Source organism: Rhincodon typus, chromosome 13 (assembly GCF_021869965.1).
Source record: "Rhincodon typus isolate 14 chromosome 13, sRhiTyp1.1, whole genome shotgun sequence".
Classification (NCBI taxonomy): domain Eukaryota; kingdom Metazoa; phylum Chordata; class Chondrichthyes; order Orectolobiformes; family Rhincodontidae; genus Rhincodon; species Rhincodon typus.
Window position 1 is genome coordinate 20,626,827 of NC_063344.1, and position 20,037 is coordinate 20,646,863.

A 20,037-nucleotide genomic window follows, 5' to 3' on the forward strand; every position below is an offset into this window, starting at 1 on the left:
CTTCTAATTACAGGGAACGTTGGGACAATCAGATGGCTCAAGTGATTCAGGATGAGCTGACACTGGAAAGTGAGAAAAGGCGACGCCAGGAGGAGAAGGATGAGGTAGGAATCCGTGGGGTGACAGTAAATTTCCATGCCCCAGAGTTCTGCCTGAACAGTGCGATGGGATGGAAGCAAAATTGTAATGCAATAGAATGAGGGGACTGAAAAAATGTCTGAACTAACAGAAAACTGCACACTGAGTGAAGTCTTCTAGTTTAAAATCTGCTAAACATAATGCTGTTTTTGCTTTTCATATGATTAAATGTTATTGCAGTTTGCATTTCCAGATTGAAATGCCAGCGTGTAATTGATTTTAGTATGTGGTTGTAAATATCGCAAGGATTTAGAAGAGCAGACCTGTTGAGGTGATTTATGGATCTAATCCACATCATATTTTGCTGTTCATATATCAGGCATATCCATCCTTTATATTGCATGCTGTAACCTACTTCAATGTGCTGAAATTGTTGGGTATAAATGAATGCACTTTAAGTAATTGTCTTGTGCACACAACCACAATTAATGAGGCAATCTGTCAGACTATCCTTTCACTTACCTATTTTACTCACTGTATCTAGTTTTTCGTCTCTACTCTTTACCCATCTCCTGAAGGTGCTAACGGGACTGATCCCAAAGCAGGTAGACTAAACATGATTAGGACCACAACATAAGAAGTAGGGGCAGGAATAGATGATTTGGTTCTTCTAATCTGCTGCTCCAGTCCATAAAATCATGGCTGATCTGATTGTGGCCCCAACTCCTTGCCTGCCTGCTCCCCCTAATAGATAACAAAATCTTTCAGCCATGGGTATGTTCAATGACCTGGCCTCCACTGCTCGTTGGGGAGAGGATTTCACCAATGAATGACTCTGTGAGAGAAAAATTCTTATTTCTGTCTAAATTAGCAAGACCTTGTTTTTAAACTGTGCCCCATTTCTAGGCCACTGCCAATCCACCCACAAGGGTAAATATCTTCTCAGTATATACCCTGTCAAGTCCCTTCATGATCTAGTATATTTCAAAAAGTTCATGATGAAGGACAGATGCTAGCATGAATCACTAAGGCAGATTGGCCTGATTTGGTGATAATACCATAATACAAAGGAGCAGAAGTACACCATTCAGTCCATCAAGTCTGTTCTGTCATTCAGTGAGATTGTGGATGCTCTGATAATCCACAACTCGATTTTTCTGCCTTTTCCCCATAACCCTGAGTTACTTAATGATTAAAACTCTCTCTGTCTGTCTCAGCCTTGAAAATGCTTGACAATCTAACCTCAACAGCCCTTTATGGTAAAGAATTCCAAAGAAGAAATTACTCTTCATCTTTGGCCTAACTGGATGAAAGCTTGTGCTGAAATTACGCTGTCTGATTTTCTCCCACAAGAGGAAACTACCTTTTCTGCCCCTGACGAATCTTACATCTTTTAAGAAAGGCATCTCTCATTCTTTTAAACTTCAATAAGTATAGATGCAGCTTACCAAACCTCTCCTCATAAGAAAATTTCTGGGATCAACCTAGTGAACCTAATCCTGATTCCCTCCAATGCCAGTTTATTTCTCCATAGGGAAGGGGTTCAAAATTGTTCATGGTTTTCCAGCTGTAGTCTGACTAGTGCTCTATAAAGTTTTAGTAAGACTTCCCTACTTTTATATCCCATTCCCTTTGAAATAAAGGCCAACATTCAATTTACATTCCCAACTACAAATAAAATTTGTATGCTAGAATTTTATGGTTTCTGCATGAAGACGCCCAAATGCCTCTGGGCCACAGTTTTTTTGCAGTCCTTCCCCTCCACTTAAATAATATTTAGCTGTTCTATCCTTCTTTCCAAGGTGCATATCCTCAAATTTTTCCATATTATATTCCATCTTCCAAGATTTTGCTGACTCACTTCACCTGTCTGTTTGCCATGAGAGATTCTTTGTGTCATTCTCACCACTTAGCTATTTTTGTGCCATCTGCCAGCTTAGCTGCAGTACATTCACTTCCCTCATTCATGTCATTCATCTATATTATCAATCATTGTGAACCCAACAGTACCCTGTGGCACTCCACTCGTTACAGGTTACCATTCTGAAAATGCCCCATCCACCCCCCCCCCCAATAAATTCTAACATTTTCCAATAATAGATATTAAGCTAGCTGCCCTATGATTAACTGTTTTCCTTCCTTTCTGAGTAAGAGTGTTACATTGACAGTTTTCCAATCTCCTGAGACTTTTCTGCAATCAAAGGATACTTGGAAAATTAGTTCTAGTTTATCCACTATCTCTGTAGGTATTTTTAATACCCTAGGATGTGTCCCATCATTTCCAGGGGACTTTTCATCATTTAGCCCCATTTGTTGTCCTATTACTGTAGTGATTATTATTGCATTTATTTCCCTCACCCTTTTTCACCTTGTTTGTTTAATATTTTTGGAATGCACTTAGTGTCTTCTACAATGAAGACTGATGTAAAGTATTTATTCAACTCCTTTGCCATTTCCTATTCCTCATTGTGATGTGACTTTGGTTGATTTTTATATATTAAGTTTTCCAGTACTTCATCCAAGTGGCTGTTTATGTTGAAACCCTGCCCATTGAGTGTCAGCTTCAATTGTAGAGAGCCTGGTCTTGTTTCTTGTCCAATATCCACTTGCACCTTCAGCAAGATTTGTTGCTTAGTAACTGGCAGTAGTAAAGCATTCTCTAGTTTACCTGCCACTAATTCAGGGAGCTGTGGCCAATGGTACTACTGCTGCCATTTTTGGATTAACCTGAGCTCATCCGGTTTTACACTGCCCAGTAACTGAGAAATACACTTTACAGCTAAACCACCAGGAACTGATTTCAATTCTCCCATCTGTCTACGAAAACAGTTAAATTTTTTATGATCAGTGCCATAAAATCTCAGAACACAGAAGGAAGCTGTTTGGGCCAAATGTCCAAAGTGCAAAAAGTGCTGACTCCAATTACTTCAACAATACTTGTCTTTTCTCATAGCCCTACCAATTAATTTTGAAGTCTGTACCCAGTAACTGGAATTTTCATTGTTTTGTTTTGAGCACACCTGAAGTTGTCACTTGACCTCACATTCATTCAGTGGCAGTAAATGTGTTTTTGGAGATGTGGGTGTGACTGGCTAGGCCAGCATTTGTTTTCCATTCCCAGTTGCCCTGGGGAGCATGGTGGTGAGCTGCCGAACTGAACTGCTGCAGTTCTTGAAGCACAAGCACACCCACAGTGCTGTAAAGAAGGGAGTTCCAGAATTTTCACCCAGAGACAATTAAAGATCAGTGATACAGTTCCAAAAAATGGATAGTGTCTGACTTGGGGAGGAGCTTGCAGGTAGTGGTTTTCCCTTACATCTGCTGGCTTTATCCTTCTAGGTGGCAGAAGTCACTGCTTTGGTAGGTACTATTGAATGAGCCTTGGTGAGTTGCTGCTGTGCGTCTTTAATAGAAAACACACTATTGCTACTATGTGTCAGTGGAGAAGAGGATGAATATTTAATATGGTGGATGGGATGTCAATCGAATGGGTTGCTTTGTCTTCTTTGGTGTTGAGCTTCTTAAATGTTTTGGAGCTGCACCCACCCAGGCAAGTGGAAAGTATTGTGAAGATGGCATCTTTGTATTTTTCTTTATTTTGGATTTTGGAGCAAAATGGGAAAAGGATGTCACATTTGTAAGGAAAAGTTAGTGGAATGTATTGAGTTGTATTTATTCAAGCAGTGGTAAATGATGTCTAAGGTACCACATCATCAGGTGTGTGTTTGCAGAGCAAGCTTCGCCTCGAGGTGGATTACGAATTGAGTTGAGCAGTCCGGATCTGGTGTGGAGGCCAGGATTCATCAGGACATTAGCACTCTGTTTCTAGGCAGGTGAACAGAGTGAATAATACAGGGGCAGGAGCCTTCAGACTGCAGCAGAGAAAATCTTCTTCCAAAATAACCAAAGCCTGAAAGATGGCTTGCTATCCTTGGCCACCAGTTGGCATTTGATCAGCGACTGGTGGATTGTGCAATTAGTGTGCCAACCACCCTGTGTATTCTGCAAAGAACTCAGTGAATCTGCAAAAGAGGAGATCATAGAATCAGGCAGTACAGAAGAGGCTCTTTGGCCCAATGATTCTGTACTGCCAAGACTGGGGAACAGGATTTCTTGGAAGAAGTGAAAGGGGACAGCACTTCAAAACCTTTGACAAGTGCTGTTGAATTTGCTCAGTATTTGTTCTCCACCATAACAATCATGTTTGTTTGCTGTGTGTGTAGGAGTTTATGAAGTTGGTGTTAGAATTTCAGCTAGTAGAGTTATATGTTAAAACTTAATATTTTTGCTTGCCTGTAGTTAAAATCAATTCATTTGTAATAAATTGTAGTTTGTATTAAGTACAGACATGTGACCAGTGTTTTCACTGTCCATCAGGGAGGTAATTTAGGACTGAGATAATGTGACTAAATCTTTAAATTCTGTGACAACCCTGTGAGTAGTGGGGCTTGAGTTTCAACAGACTTTCCCAAGTGGGTCGAACAGTATTCCATCACGCACCTGACTTGTAGATGGCTGATAAGGATTGGGGAGTCGAGAGGTGAGTTACTTGCTGCAAGATCCCTCGGCCCTTACGTGCTCTTGTAGCAACCATATTTATATGGCTGGTCCAGTTAATCTAGGAATCCCCTAAGGATGTTGACAGTGTGTGATTCAGCGGTAGTAATACCATTGAATGTCAAGTGGTGATGGTTGGAGTCTCTCCTTCCAATTGTTGTCAAGGGATTTCGATATCAATGCAGAATCGTCCTTTGCGTCAGTGTTGAAAATTGAGCTGATATCTGATAAAGCTGGGAGCTGAGGAAAATAATTGTTCATTATAAGAGCTGTGTGATACTCCAGCTCTTTCATTCCCAGAGTGAGGAATTATTTACTCCTTTCTGCAATGATTGCATTTCAAAGTCCATGTTTGGTTTCAGTCCATCACTAAATCCCAATTCATCCTGCTACATCTTTGGTTTATTCTGTGGCCTCACCAGGGCCCTGTATGAGCTTCAGTTAATTCCCATGAAACCACTCCTCATGCAATAGAGCATTGGATTTTTTTGGCAAGAGATTCATTTGTTGAATTAAGCATGTGTCCACAGGCATTTAACTTCAGAAATAAGATCGGGTCATCTCTGTCTTAAAAAAGAAATCAAGAGTTCAACAAATCCCAGCCCCCTTTACATCTCCCCGATCCCAAAATCCTTAATTTCAGTATCTACTCTACCTTCCTTTCACCGCCCAGGCAGTTGCTTTAGTTCCTGACCTTATTTGTTGATCAGGTCTTAGCTGCATCCCCTCCAGAAACCACTTAATTGCCTGTTGAAGCCATTTACTTCGAGTTAAGTGGTTAGTTATTCTTCATTCTGAGTTTCGAACTAACATCCTTTCCTCTTCCTGAATTGCTCCTTGAACAAGCCAATCAATAGTTTGGAAGATCCTTCTCTTCATTCTCAATGCTGGCTGGAATTATCTCTGCCAGGACTGATAGTTGTAACATTTACACATGGTGTCAACTAATTAGACCTGACTTTGAAAGGAGTATGCTTTACAGAGAACAATGCAATGTTCAGTGCAGCATTACTGCACTTGTAAGTATTGGATCAGATTTGGCTGCTTCTAGATTATGGACATCTGAGTAAAGATTTACCAGTTATAATGAGGCCGGGGCACTGTGTGGGGTGCCTGTCCCAATCAGAAGTAGTGTGATGCTACCCTGTACTGTTGGTCCAGGATCTGGTTTTGTGACTGACTGGCTTCTAGAGGGATTAATGAACAGAGGTTATTTCCAAAATTGTCATTCTCTGGAATTGCCCTCTGCTTCTCGATAGTTGAACAAAAAGTTTACCTCCTGCTGAAAAATTTCAAAATTGACATGGCATCGGTACTGTTTTCAAAATTTATTGCCTCTTACCTATCCTGGGCACCCCTTTCACCCCCTCCAGCAACCTCTCCCACATTGCATTGTGGTTCCTTGCAGAACTCCTGTTACTCTAACACAATATGGGAATTTAAAGAGGGATATGATTTGTCTGCTCAGTCAACATGTGGGGAGTGCTGGAGAACTACTTCAAGTAGTGAGAAAGAAAGGATGCTGCAGGCATTTTCCATTTCTGTGCTGACTTCTTGAAATGAGGTCAGTACAACATTGTGAAGTTTGCAGCCTGTAAACTACAAATATCCAAAGAAACACTGCTACAGACCTTGTTTGCAGCTCTGCAAGCCATTAATAAAACAAAAGTCCAAACATGTATTTTCCATCCTATTTTGTAAATATTCAAGTGTTACTTTAATGCTAAGTTACATAGTAATGTGTTGCAAGAACATTGGGAATGATGGTTTATTTTTAGTCATTGATACTGCAAGTGTTGGAAGAAAAGTTGTGAGCAGCCTGGATGGCAGAAAATCAAGGATATAATTAGTTTTGGGGAGTTTAACATGTCTCCAGTGATGTGATGTGATGTAATCACTTTGTAAAGTGATTTTGTTGCTTCTATATTCATTAAGTCTACGTGTGACACAAATGCTGGGGGATAATTTGACAACCGTCCTGCTTTACAAATAAGCTTCATCAGCTGCAACAGTCAGGGAGATGATACCAATCTTATTGACTGACTTGAATGTTCTCCCGAGTGTCCTGATGCTGCTGATTCGTGTTATGTTTGTGCCTACAGATCCCACCTGCCTTCAAGCACCTTCCTCCAAGGATAGGATTGTTCAAACATGAAAAATTTCACTGCTGAGCTTAATCTTATCCAAAATTAACACACAATTTTTCTTCCTGCTTGACTTGTGGATATTGCTTGTTCATCTGTTTTGTTCATTCATTTTTAAACCTGTGCAAAGGAGTCAAGGGTTATGGGAAAAGGCAGGAAGATGGATTTGAGGATCATCAGATTATGACAATCTTGTTGAATGGCAGTGCAGACCCAATAGGCTGAATGGCCTGCGTTTGTTCCTATGTCTTAAGGTCAGATTGTGCAGCTCAGCACCAAATCAAGTAATGCATTAATGCATTGGCCTTCTTTGCTGGGCTATCGTTGCTTTTAAGTTGGGCACCTTCAGCTTCTTGTTGAAGTGGCAGTGCTTGTGTTTAACTCTCTTTGACCAGGCTACTTGTGAGTGAGGGCCAGATCAGATGTGTGTCCACATGTACACATACTAATGGTTTGCTGGGCGGTTATTAGGGAGGGACTGCTTTGTAGTGCAGTCACCAAGGCCATTGCTAAATTAGCTTACGTATTTAGGCTACGTGGACTGGTTATAGGATCAAGTCTTTCCTGATTTGCACAGGATGTATGTGGGCTGGGAGGGTGGAAACAAACATTTTCTGTTTTGTATAATAATACTTCTCTGATGTTGAACGTACTTTCAAGTATCTCTATCTAAATTTCTTTTCATAGGCTATTGCTCGTAAACTCCAGGAGAAGGAGGAAAAGTTGAGACGGAAATATCAACACGAAAACATAGGCCGCGAACCATTTAATGTTGGCTTCGAAGAAAATGGAGGTAATACGTCAAAACACATTCTGCTGATTCATTTAAAAAAGAATGACGTGCAGTGCCATTGTGGGTACAACACTGTGAAAAGGACTGTTAATTCAACCAAATGGAACATTGTCAACTTGCTGAATTGGAGCTTCCTGTGCATTCAGCTACAGGATCTGCTGTGTCAATGCAGGATTTTGGATTGTTCTCTGAAAGAACTGAATAAAAAGGGAACAGCTGTTACCCGTTTACAAGTGGCTTCCACAGGACGGAGTATTAGCTGGATGAGTTCAAATAATAATATCTTGTGGTCCCTTTGTGGGCATTGTCATGGAAAGCAGCAGCTCTTGGGCTTGTTCAGAGTAATATGGTAGTCACCCTGCGGTTGAATGGCTATTCGGTCAGTGCATTCACTAGTTGATGGTTGTTGTTGTGGTGGTGGTGGTATATGCTTGTGCTCGGTGATGGGTCCGTGGTGGAGATCAGTGAATGATTGAGAATATTACGTCTGCTTAGTTCAGCATTTACTACAAAGATCAGAAGCTTCCTGAAAAAGCTTAACATTGCAATTTTTCTGCTCAATCGGCAGCACTGATCACTGTTCATGATTTGCTGTTTCTATCCTGCTTGTGTCTTTCTATCATGTTGAATGTTACTTCATGTGTGATTTTTGTTCATCCTGTATTATGTTATACTTTGATCCTATAGCCCCTGCTCATGACCCCATTATCTCCCCCATACGCAGCTGAAGTTTCTCAATTATCTGCCAGTGCACTGGTAAACCTGATTCAGTTGCACAATTATTCATTCAGCTTCTACTACACCCCCACCAATATGCAAAAGCACTGTCCGGGTCAGACAGTGCGGTAATTTTTCTTCAGTTGAATTAGCTGCTAAGGGCCAGGCCTGGATACTTGACCCTAGTGCTAAGGAGTTGCAAATCAAACGCATTATCGTTTATCTGATGACCTGCAGGATCTCCTTCCACTTGATTCAGTTATTCTCATTTGTGTGTTCCGATAAATGACTAATGAAGAATAATTATCTCCCAAATGGAGGGTTTGAATATAAAGGAAAAGCTAGGTCAAAGGCTAGGAATTTTGCAGCAACTAACTCCCTTTCTAACACCCAGCACTTGTCCACTGTCTATAAGGCACAAGTCAGGTGTGTGATGGAATGCGCCCCACTTGACTGGATGAATTCAACTCTGACAACACTTTAGAAACTGAACACCACTCAGGATAAAGCATCCTGCTTCATTGTCATCCAACCTACCACCTTCAACGTTTAGTCTCTCTGCCACCAACGTGTAGTGAGAGCAGTCTCTACTGCAAAAACTTGCCAAGCTTCTTCTGACAGCAGCTTCCTAGAAAGGCAAGAGCAGCAGATGCATTGGCTCACCAACACCTGTAGATGACTGAGTTAGAGCAATTTTGCCATTCTTTCACTGTCACTGGATTAAAATCTTGGAATGCCATTTCAAACATTATTTTGCATGTCCTCACGTCCTAGGGACAGCACTGGTTCTAAAAGGAGCTCATCACCACTTTCTTTAGGGTAATGAATGTTGGCCTAGCCAGTGGCACCAACATTGAATGAACAAGTTAAAACAAAAACTTCAACTATGCACCTTAGACAACCAGAGACTTCTTCCTAGGGTGGAGGTAGCTATTACAAGGGGGCTTAGTTTTAAAGTGAGTGGAGATAGATATAGGGAGACGTCAGAGGTAGGTTCTTTACTCAGAGTGGTAGGGGCGTGGAATGCATTGTCAGAGAGGGTAGTGGAGTCGGCCTCATTAGGGGCATTTAAGTGGCTATAGATAGGCAATGGATGATAGTATAAGGTAGCGGTGGAGGTTAGATAGACATTAGGTTTAGGGTAAAAGTTCGGTACAACATCGTGGGCTGAAGGGCCTGTACTGTGCTGTACTGTTCTATGTTCTATTACTGGCTAGTCCACATCTGGGGCACTGTGTTCAGTTCTGGACTCTATACTTTCAGGTGATGTGTTGTCCTTGGAAGAGGAGTTAGGGTTAAGGTAATGCACCAGAATGTTACTAAGACTCCAAGATTAGATTGTGAGGTGATATTTACATAAACACCGCATGTGTTCCCTGGAATATAGCAGATTAAATGATGTTATGTTTGAAGTTATACTATTTTGAAAGTAACTGGTATGGTAGATTAGAAGCTCTTTATCTACTGATGGGGGAGGCTATGACAATAGAACCTAAATGTAAAATCAGTGCCAGGCGGCGCAATAAAAAAAAAATTAGGGAAACACATCACACCAAGCATGGTATATGTGGAACATTCTCCTGCAGAAAACAATGGATGTAATAGTTTTAATCAGCAATCAAAACCTTTTTGCTACCCAAGAATATTAACAGATATTGAGCTAAGACAGATGGATGAAATTAGGATACATATCAACCATGATCCCATAGAAAGGTGGAACAAGGTGTTGAGAAGCTGAATGGCTGTATCCTCGTCCTATGTTCCTTCTCTTAATTAATTGCATAGTTTGAATTACTATTGTACTTTTCTTTATATAGGTTTAAGCTTAGTCCAGTTTTGGAATCAGTTAACCAACCCAGTTTGGTTACTCCATCTGACTTAGCTGCCTATTACATGTGATTTAAAGCTTTCATGTATATCTGCTTGTTGATCCATCTGCATGTTGCTTTATTAATTCTGCATGTTTCTATGTTCAATGTGGGACTCATTTCACTTAGCTATTAGTGCAGTGCTGTACATGGCCAATACGTTTCTGGAATTAACACCAAGTTTGGGTGGGGAATGAAAAGTGGGCATTTTTAATGGCATACTGACATTCACCACATGGCTTTTCTGTGAGCATGTCCTTTAGTTTGTGTTTTAACATTTTTGGTTTCTCTGTTCAAGTTTCACCCTTGTTTTTTTGTCTAACATTTGCTAACAAGTTTTCGTATCCTATTGTGTCCATGTGTAACTCAGATCACATGAAAAGCAGAGTGCGCAAGCATGATAGAAACAGCAGGCATGGAAGTGATTCTCATAGAAATAGAGATTTCAGGTACAAAAGAGACAGTCACCTGAAGTCACCAGTAGAATCAAGCTCAAAATCTCAAGTTGATGACTGGGTCATGGAGCCAACAACGCAAAGCCCCAACGAGAAGTCCCATTGTTCAGAAACTGCGTGGAATGATGATTATCCGGATGTTGGCCCTCGAAAGCTTGAGAACTGTCCTGGCAAGAAGAAGGCACCAAGGAGACCACCGCCCCCTGTCCTGAACTCATCCCATGAGGCAGCTTCAAACTACTATAGTCAGGGTGCACGGCCAAAGGTCTTTGCAGTTCGGGATGAATACTGTGACTTGCGTGAACGTAATGCTTGCTGCCAGAAGGCCACTGATAAAGCTCCTCACGACTGCAGCCCTGAGACTGTTGGGGCTTGTGCCCCTAGTCCTGAGGAGCTCCTGGAAAGAGAACACAAAATGGGTGAAGACAACGAGATGTCGATGAAGGAAAGGCGACGAGCAGCACGTTCACAATCACCTGACCTTCAGGCAGAAAGCAATCACTACAACCAGGAAAGAGGTAGCAACTTTTGTTTGTGTTTACATTTTCATTTAGAGTGCGTAACATTCCTTTTGGTTATCTCAGTCTTGTGCTTGAAAATAAACAGAGCAAATTTGATGAAGGAAAGAGGCTTCCTTGAAATGCAGCCTGTGATTGGGCACCCAGCTTTTCTGCACATATGGCAAAGTTAAATTATTCGCGATACAATTATGGCAATGCTGTATTAAGGTTTGTCTCTGGGACCTTTTAGCAGAGACCTTTTTGTTTTTGGAGAAAAAGGTGAATTAGCTAGAAATCCAGTTAAGTACCTAGAGCAATAGCATGAAAATTGTCACTCTGATTCATGACATTGAACTCAATCAACAATGTTCTCTTTAAATTGCTCCAATACATGACAATGTAGCAGCCCAGGTGTGATGTACAAAGCAACAGTGCAGATAGAGGCTGTTTGGCCCATCGAGTCTGCAGCGACCCTCAGAAGAGCGTCCCATCCAGATCAACCCTATGCTTGCATTTACTATGGCGAACCCACATAGCCTGCACATCCCTGGACACTATGTGCAATTTAGCATGGCCAATCCACCTAATCTACACATCTTTGAACTGTGGGAGGAAACTGGAGCACCTGGCGGAAACTCACACAGACATAGGGAGAATGTGCAAACTCCACATGTATGGATGCCCAAGGCTGGAATCAAATCCAGTGCAATGAGGCAGTAGATGCAAAGGGGGAGTAATTTGGACTGGTGTGTGGAAGGAGCTATAAGTCTGAATTGTTAACAAACTCTATCCACAAAGTAAGGTGTCTTAATTTTGGACTTACCAACCAGCTTGGATCCAGATTTATGTTGGTAGTAGAGCAAGTTGCAAAGGCAAAGGTTGGAAACTAAGTCAAATACCGAGAATGCTCCAGAAACTCAGCAGGCCTGGCAGCATCTGCAGAGAGAGAAATAGAGCTAGTGTTTCAGGCATGGTATGACCACTATTGGATATGAAATGTACAAAGGGAAAAGATGTAATTACCTTAAAATGAGATGAGCAGTTTGCTCATTCATCTCGCAGGTTAAAATTCCTTCTAAAGGATGCAGGAATAAGGCATAATGAGTACACTAAACTTATAGGAGAGATCAGTGATAAATGTCATTAATGTGATATATGTAAAACATATAGAACACTACCACGGCCCATAGTGAATCTCCTTTCAGTGGAAACTTTAAGAAAGTTGTACCAAGGAACTCAAAGTTATTGGATGAGGAAAACGTCATTCTTATCCTTTGTAGACATGGCACTCATAGGAAAATCCCTCCATCCTAGAAATGAGCTTGGTGAGCATCTGTCATCTTCTCGCATGACAAGACCAAAAAATGCGCACAATATGCCAGGTGTGGTCTCGGAGGGCTCTACATAATTGCAATAAAACATCATTACTTCGATACTCAAATCATCTTGTAATAAGAGCCAATAAACCATTTCCCTTTTAATTTTTTTTCTGTACCTACATTTTAATTTTCTGTAACTCATGCACAATGACATCCAAGTCCCTATGAAGTTCAACACTTCTCAGCCTGTCACTCTTTATGAAAAGCTCTATTTTTTATAAAGGTGGATAACTTCTCACTTCTCCACATTATGCGTTCCATCTGTCAAATCTTTGCCTACTCATTTAGCCTCTCTAATGCCACCACAACTCACTGGGATAGTTGATCCCTGCTATTTCCGGGGTCTGAAGATGTGAAGATTGGAAAAAATTACTGTAAATCTTAATGTGCCCTTGACTGCCATCTAGGATAAAGACAAAACCCACCAGGCTGCATCAGGAGCATGAGAAATAACTACTTACTGTGATATTCAAATTTAATGAGAACAATAAAAGAAAAGGATTTCTAATTTATATGTATCTTAAACTTTATCTCGCAGATGCATGTGCACTACATACCAGACATATATGCACATAACACAAATATTACAAGTGAGAAAAGAAGATTATAAACAGGAGAATGCAGTCTGTAAAATCAATTCAAATCACAAAACGAAGTGGAGGTTGGTTTCACAATTGCGTCAGTTCTTCTGTGATGTTATCAGCGCAGTGATGTTCAGCCTTTCATTGCTCTTTGAGTAGGGAATTGGAGAGAGCAACTTTGCAGAGAAAGAGGAAACAGAAAAAATGATGCAGCCAATTTTTGAAATTTCTTTGCTTCTGTTTTTATTTCCATTATGGAATCTATGCTAAACTACAGTCTACCAATCTGAGGATTGTTACTGTTGAAACACTGCCAGTTTGTCTGGACTGAATATCCCTAAAATATAATATTGCCTTTTATGCATCCATTAAACTTCTCTTGTTTGTCTGATCTGAAAACAGCTCATTGCACTTCCCCCTTTTTAAAACCATTTTTCTTATTTTCAGCACAGTCAAAAAATAAAAAAGATGCGGTCTTACACTCAATGAAGAGTTCAGGAGGACATGTTAGCAGCAGCACCAGGTGTACCTAAAATTTGAGATGTAAACCTACTGGACCTACAACACAGGAATACTTTTGTGCCAAACAGTATAACTGGCACATGATAGACAGGGCTAAGCCATTCCACAATGAGCAGATGAAATTTAAGCTCTGCAGTCCTTCCACATCTAGTCATGAATGACGGTGGACAATTAATAACTCACTGGAGGAGAGGGGCTGTACAAACATTCCCATCCTCATCAGGGCAAAAGTTACTTGTATCTATCTTCAGCAGAAGTGCCAGAGTGGATGATCCATCTCGGCCTCCTCCAGAAGCCCCCAGCAGCTTAAATGCCAGTCTCCAGCCAATTCAATTCACTCCATGTAATATCAAGAAACGGCTGGAGGCACTGGATACTGTAAAGGCTGGTGTGATTAAAGAGTGCTGTCAAACAGCACTTGCATGGCAATAACCTGCTCAGTTTGCGATTTGCTAGGGTGACCTCATTACTACTTTATTTCAAACATAGACAAAAGAGTTGAATGCCAGAAGTAAATTCAGAGTGACTGCCCTTCACATCAAGGCTTCATTTGACCGTGTGGCATCAAGAAACCCTTCCAAAACTGGAGTCAGTTTTCCCCAGTTCCCACTATTTGCTGGTTGAAGTTGTACCTGGCATAAAGGAAGGTGGTTGGAGTTGTTAAATGTCAGTCATCTCAGCTTCAGGACATCTCTACAGGAGTTCCTCAGCTGACCATCTTCAGACGCTTCATCAAAGAGTTCCCTCCCTCGTAAGGGCAGAGGTGGGGATTGTACAATGCTTGGCACCATTTGCAACTCCTCAGATACTCTGAGAATCATAGAATCCCTACAGTGTGGAAACAGGCCCTTTGGCCCAACAAGTCCACACCGACTCTCCAAGCATCCCACCCAGACCCATCCCCCTATAACCCACCTAATCTACACATCTGTGAACACTATGGGCAATTTAGCGTGGCCAATCCACCTAGCCTGCACGTCTTTGGACTGTTTGGAGGAAACCGGAGGAAATCCACGCAGACACAGGGAGAATGTGCAAACTCCACACAGACAGTCGCCCAAGGGTGGAATCACCCGGGTCCCTGGCGCTGTGAGGCAACAGTGCTAACCACTGAGCCACCGTGCCGCCCCTGAATCAATCTGTGTCCAAGTGCAGCAAGACCTGAATGATGTCCAGATTTGGACTGACAAGTGGCAAGTAATGATTGCCTGACACTTGTGTGGCACAATCATCATCTCCAACATGAGAAAATCTAATCAGCAAACTTTGATATTCAATGCGCTGCCATCATTGAATTTCCCACTGTCAACATCCTTGGGGTCATAATTGACCATTAACTGAACTGGACTAGCTATATGAATACAATGGCTGCAAGAGCAGGTCAGAGACTAGGACTACTGCAGCAAATAACTCATCTCCTAACTCGTCAAAGCTTGTAAAATAATTTAGTTATGGAGTTGTAGTCCACGCTCTCCCTCTACCACCTCCAACACCTGTTCTGTTACCATTCTTCAATTTTACTGTTCAGTTAAAATATGGGAGGTGGTGACTAGTAATCTGGGTTCAAAGCTTGTGAAGAAAAACCCAGTCCGAGAGCTTCTAATGGTGAATGAAACTGAGATTCTGACCAACTTTGGGGAATTTAAAATAAGTTGCCTGAGCCATTAGAATAGTATAACCAATTGGAATGATCATCTCCAAAGTTGCCTGCTGTGACCCATAACTTTTGCCCCCATTCTGTTGGATCTTACATGCAGCCATAACTCTGAAACCAGTGTTTGTGTTTTTTATTTGGGAAGCCTCTGTACTTCTACTTTAAGAAAATTACAACTCATTTCCACGCGAAAGTATTGCCTTACTGTGCATGAAGAGTTTATACATAGAACACTTCCATTTTCAGTGATTGCGTGTGCTTCACCAAGTCAGTGTACTAATCCTTGACCTTGCTTTCACGTGTATCTTTAACATTGTTTCATGCTGCTTCAGTCATCTCCTGCTCCACGTCCTGCCCATTTATACTCCCTACTTATTGTTCTTTCTCCTTCCTATAATCTTCCTACCAATGATGCAACCCCGACTCAGAAATCCAAGCCCTAAATTCCTCTGCACTTTGTCCCATGCAGCTCTTCCATCACAAAAAATGTTCTGTCTTTATTAGTTGCATATTTTAATATCATCTCCCTTTTCCCTTCCCCAGTGCTCCCTCTGGTTTCTGATCCTTACACAGGGATTCAGTGCAGATATGTATGCACATTGTGATGTCCTTGTTGGGGAGAGAAAAAGCCTACTGTAATTTGTTAATGATCTTCTGGCCCATTAATCAAGTACTTGAAGAAACATCACAGAAAAGCAGCACTTCAGTGGCTATTTGTATTGTGGACCCAAGCTGCTAGCGTTGCCTTGCTTTGATTTCTGAAGCTCGCTGGAGACCCCCAGTGGCAGGAAGTGGATCCGTTTGCTCAGAATAGATTGTGAAACCTTCTCTCAGTAATTCCCTTCACACATTCAGCTTAGTTGTTGAAATGGTAGCCCAACGTACATGATACCAGCATTGTTTCAGAGGATAGCACGCATTCCCCACAGGCTGTGGGGTCAAATCCCAATCCAGAGACCTGAATGCATAAACTTTTAATGCTTTACTGCAGTTCTGTTGGAGGCTTGGGACCAAGGGAGTGCTAAGCTGTCATAGGGACAGCACTGAGGAAGTTCTGCACCGTTGGCGGTTCAGTTCCAAGGGAGTGCAGCAAGTTTCAAGTCCAATCTGAAATTTTGGAACTGAGGCCCTTAATTCTGAAGAAGGGGTAAATGTAAACCCTGGGTTTCAGGCACTGTAACTCTCCAGAATTGCTCTTTGCACCAACACCTCCCAGTCGTTGGGGAAGATCCACAGCCACAAGGGAGATGTTCTTTTCCAGTGACTGAAGTTATACCTGAACTCTCAGCACTGGCACTTTTTTTGCGTCCAAAAGAAAAGACTAAGAAGAGATTTAAACAATATTCTTTATAATCAAGTGAAATTATGATCACATCTCTGCACAGGAGCTATTGATGAGCTGTCCATTTTAAGTTATCATTGAGCAAGGACAGCTTAGGACAAATGTCCATAAGTGACGGATTATGGAGTGGTTGAGGCCAAAAGCTCATTGTGTCTTTTAAGGGAAGAGTGAATAAATGATAGAAGAAAAGGGGAAAACAGGGTTCTGAGAAAAAAAAAGGACAGTAGCAATAACTTTGGATTATCGTAGCTGTTGCTAGTGTGATGGGCTGAATGATCACCTTGTATGCTATAAATCTCTGGTGCTTGTGATTGCACATTTGCTTCTTGCAACTGATGCAGCAAAGTCACAGACGTTTCGTTACCATGCTGGGTAATATCCTCAGTGCAGCCTCCGATGAAGTGTCGGTGTGCTTTCCCGCCTGGTTTTTAAACTCTGGGGTCAGTTGAGATGGATTGCCTCACTTCCGGTTTTCCTTTGTAGTGGAATGTATATGGGGTCGAGTTCAATATGTTTATTAATAGCATGCTTCGTGGAGTGTCAGGCTTCTAGGAATTCTCGTGCCTATCTCTGCCTAGCTGGTCCCAGGATCTTGGTGTTGTCCCAGTCAAAATGGTGGTTCTCCTTGTTCATGTGCATTGAGATGAGTGAGTATTGGTCGCGAACACCAACTGGCTACAAAAAGACACGACCAATACTCACTCATCTCAATCCATATGGACAAGGAGAGCCATCATTTCGACTGGGACAACACCAAAATCCTGGGACAGGCTAGACAGAGACAGGCACGAGAATTCCTAGAAGCCTGGCACTCCACGAAGCATGCTATTAATAAACATATTGAACTCGACCCCATATACATTCCACTACGAAGGAAAACTGGAAGTGAGGCAATCCATCTCGACGGACTCCAGAGTTTAAAAACCAGGCGGGAAAACACACCGACGCTTCATCGGAGGCTGCACTGAGGATGTTACCCAGCATGGTAACGAAATGTCTGCGAAACAAGAAACCAGCTCGGTGAGCCAACCAATCTCAACACCCACAACCTGAGCTACAAATCTACTCCAAAACCTTACAGTAAAGTCAGTCTCACACTGGAGCCTCTGGCATCACAGAGGCTGCAACAGCTATATGAAGTGTGCACATGAGCTGGTTGTCTAACACTCAGAATCAGAAGATGTGCCTGAAGCGATTCCTGCAGAGTGGATGATTAAATCATTGAACATGTTGCTCGGGGTGAGGAGCTAAGTCTGTCGTTCTTTTTCCATTGTTTGATAACTGGCAAATTTAACTATCCCCAACAGGATCGAATCCACGAATAGATTATGCCATGAAGGAAGCAATGCACGGTATTTCAAAGATGAGTGCCAAAGATTTGGAGTGGAAAGATGCTGAACTAGCACGGAAACTTCAAGAAGAAGAGATTATGGTGAGCAGAGAAGCATGGAGTCATGTTTGTTAATATAAAATTTGCTGACATTAATAATTCAATTATCTGTCTACAGTAGTGTCAGCCATTGCACAGTAGCTCGCTCACTCACCTCAGCAAAATTTCCTAGCTTGGCTTCCCTCGGTGCGTTGCTGAAGGGGTAATGATCTGTCAGAGGTGCATCTCTGATGCAGTAATAAACCTGAGACCAGTCTTAACTGGTTAACTAATATACTTTAGGGAAGGAAACTATCATTCATACCTGGTCTGGCCTACATCTGACTCCAGACCCACAGCAATGTGATTGACTCTCGACTGAGCTCTGGGCATTAGGGATGGGCAATAAATGCTAGCCTAGCCAGCAGTGCCTACATCCTGTGAATGGATAAAACAAAATTTAAAAACCTTAGCAGTGTGAAGATCCAATTGCACTCTTCAAACAAGCAGGGAATTTCTGCCCAGTCTCCTGACCAATGTTTACATCCAATAGCCCTTATTTAAAATGAAGTTAACTACCTAGTTACTGGATTTAGAATCTTGTTGTGCACACGTCTGTCTGCTGCTCTGTTTTCCAACATTACAGTGATTGTGCATTAAAGTTACTTGATTGAGTTTAATGCACTTTGTGAAATCCTTATTCATGAAAAGGTCCAAGTTTTTTAAAAAAAAAACACGTTAACATTAAGAGTTAATTTCCTCAGCTTTTTTTTCCTGAGTCCTGTTAAAGTTTGACTTAGTTTTAATTCTTGTAATAACTGTGCCTCATCAAAACTAAGGGCAATGTGCAAATGTGTTTTTCTGCTGATGACACTTGGGAAATGCACCATCCTCTTTAACAATCAGTTCAGTGAAAGCAGCTGAAGACTCCTCTGGAATTTCAGCATTTATTGTCCATCCCTAACTGCTTGTAACATCATGTGACATTGGAGTCCCCAGTCAAGTATAGGAATGGCAGGTTCCCTTCCCTCAAAGACATTCTTGAAGTAGTTTTGTTTTCACAGCAGTCTGGCAATTATTATGGTGCTTCTCTTAAATTCTCAAAGTTATTGAATTGCATTTATGTAGTGCCCTTCATGATCACAGGATGTCACTAATCATTTTGCACCCTATATAAATGCAGGTTTTGTTTCCTTGTATGTTTTTGAAATGTTTTTATTCTTGGAAATCTACTCTTAAAAACTAAATTTCTCCTTTAAAATAATGCAGAAACTAAGAAGGGAGCTTCCTGCTATCAAGCAATTTTCTGTTTCTCTCTCTCTTTCACGCACCTCTGAAAACACTTGTTCTGGGGTTCAGCCACCCTCCAGTGCTACACCTGCACGGACCCACAATGTCCGTGATGGAGCCTGCACCTTCCTTGTGCACGGTGCTGTCTGGCCAAGGTAATTGTTAAATATACCTAGCCAACTATGTCCCCCACTCCCCATCTCCAGCAGGTATGTGAGGAGTTTTGTGGTGAATTTTTATCGCATAAAATTGTGCTGTCAATATGTTTTCCTTGGAAGAGTAGTTGTCTGCAGGTAATACAGGTTTGAGAGAGATTGTGGCATATTGATAATATGACTGTACTAGTAGTCCAGAGGTTATAGGCTATTGGTCTAGGGACAAGGGTTTAAATCCTGCTATGGCAGATGGTGGAATTAAAATTCAGTTCTTTAATCCCGGAATTGGTCTGGTCCACATGTAACTCCAGACCCATAGCAACTGCCCTCAGAAATATCCCAGCAAGCCATTCAGTTCAAGGAGTTAGGGATAGGCAGCAACCTTGGCAATGGTGCCCTCATTCTAGCAAAGAATAAAAAAAAAAGCCAGCTGTGAACCAGTGCAGTCACCAAGCAGAAAACTCGTGTTTGTTTTTCTTGCTACAGGCGATCCAAAATTCCAAGAGAGGAGCTCAGATGGCACAAGATGAGGTAAGACCATCCTTCACTGTCTATGCCAAACCATGCAACTATGCAGCAGGTGATATAACTTTATATTCTTGTTCCAATTGGTTTTCTAGGGAAGAATTGTTT

At 41.6% G+C, this 20,037-nt stretch overlaps 1 protein-coding gene across 4 annotated transcripts in view; it reads left to right on the plus strand.

Moving 5' to 3' along the window:
• Nucleotides 1-20,037, plus strand: part of ccdc50a (coiled-coil domain containing 50a) — an 89,231-nt gene that overhangs the window by 47,326 nt on the left and 21,868 nt on the right. For 3 of the 4 annotated variants that reach the window (XM_048604362.1, XM_048604364.1, XM_048604365.1), the window contains 4 exons: nt 14-104; nt 7,467-7,572; nt 17,898-18,022; nt 19,891-19,935. In XM_048604362.1, coding sequence (XP_048460319.1) covers nt 14-104; nt 7,467-7,572; nt 17,898-18,022; nt 19,891-19,935 — 367 coding nt within the window. Of the gene's footprint in view, nt 1-13; nt 105-7,466; nt 7,573-10,620; nt 11,131-17,897; nt 18,023-19,890; nt 19,936-20,037 lie in introns of those variants that run through there. The other variant, XM_020520632.2, reaches the window with a different exon arrangement.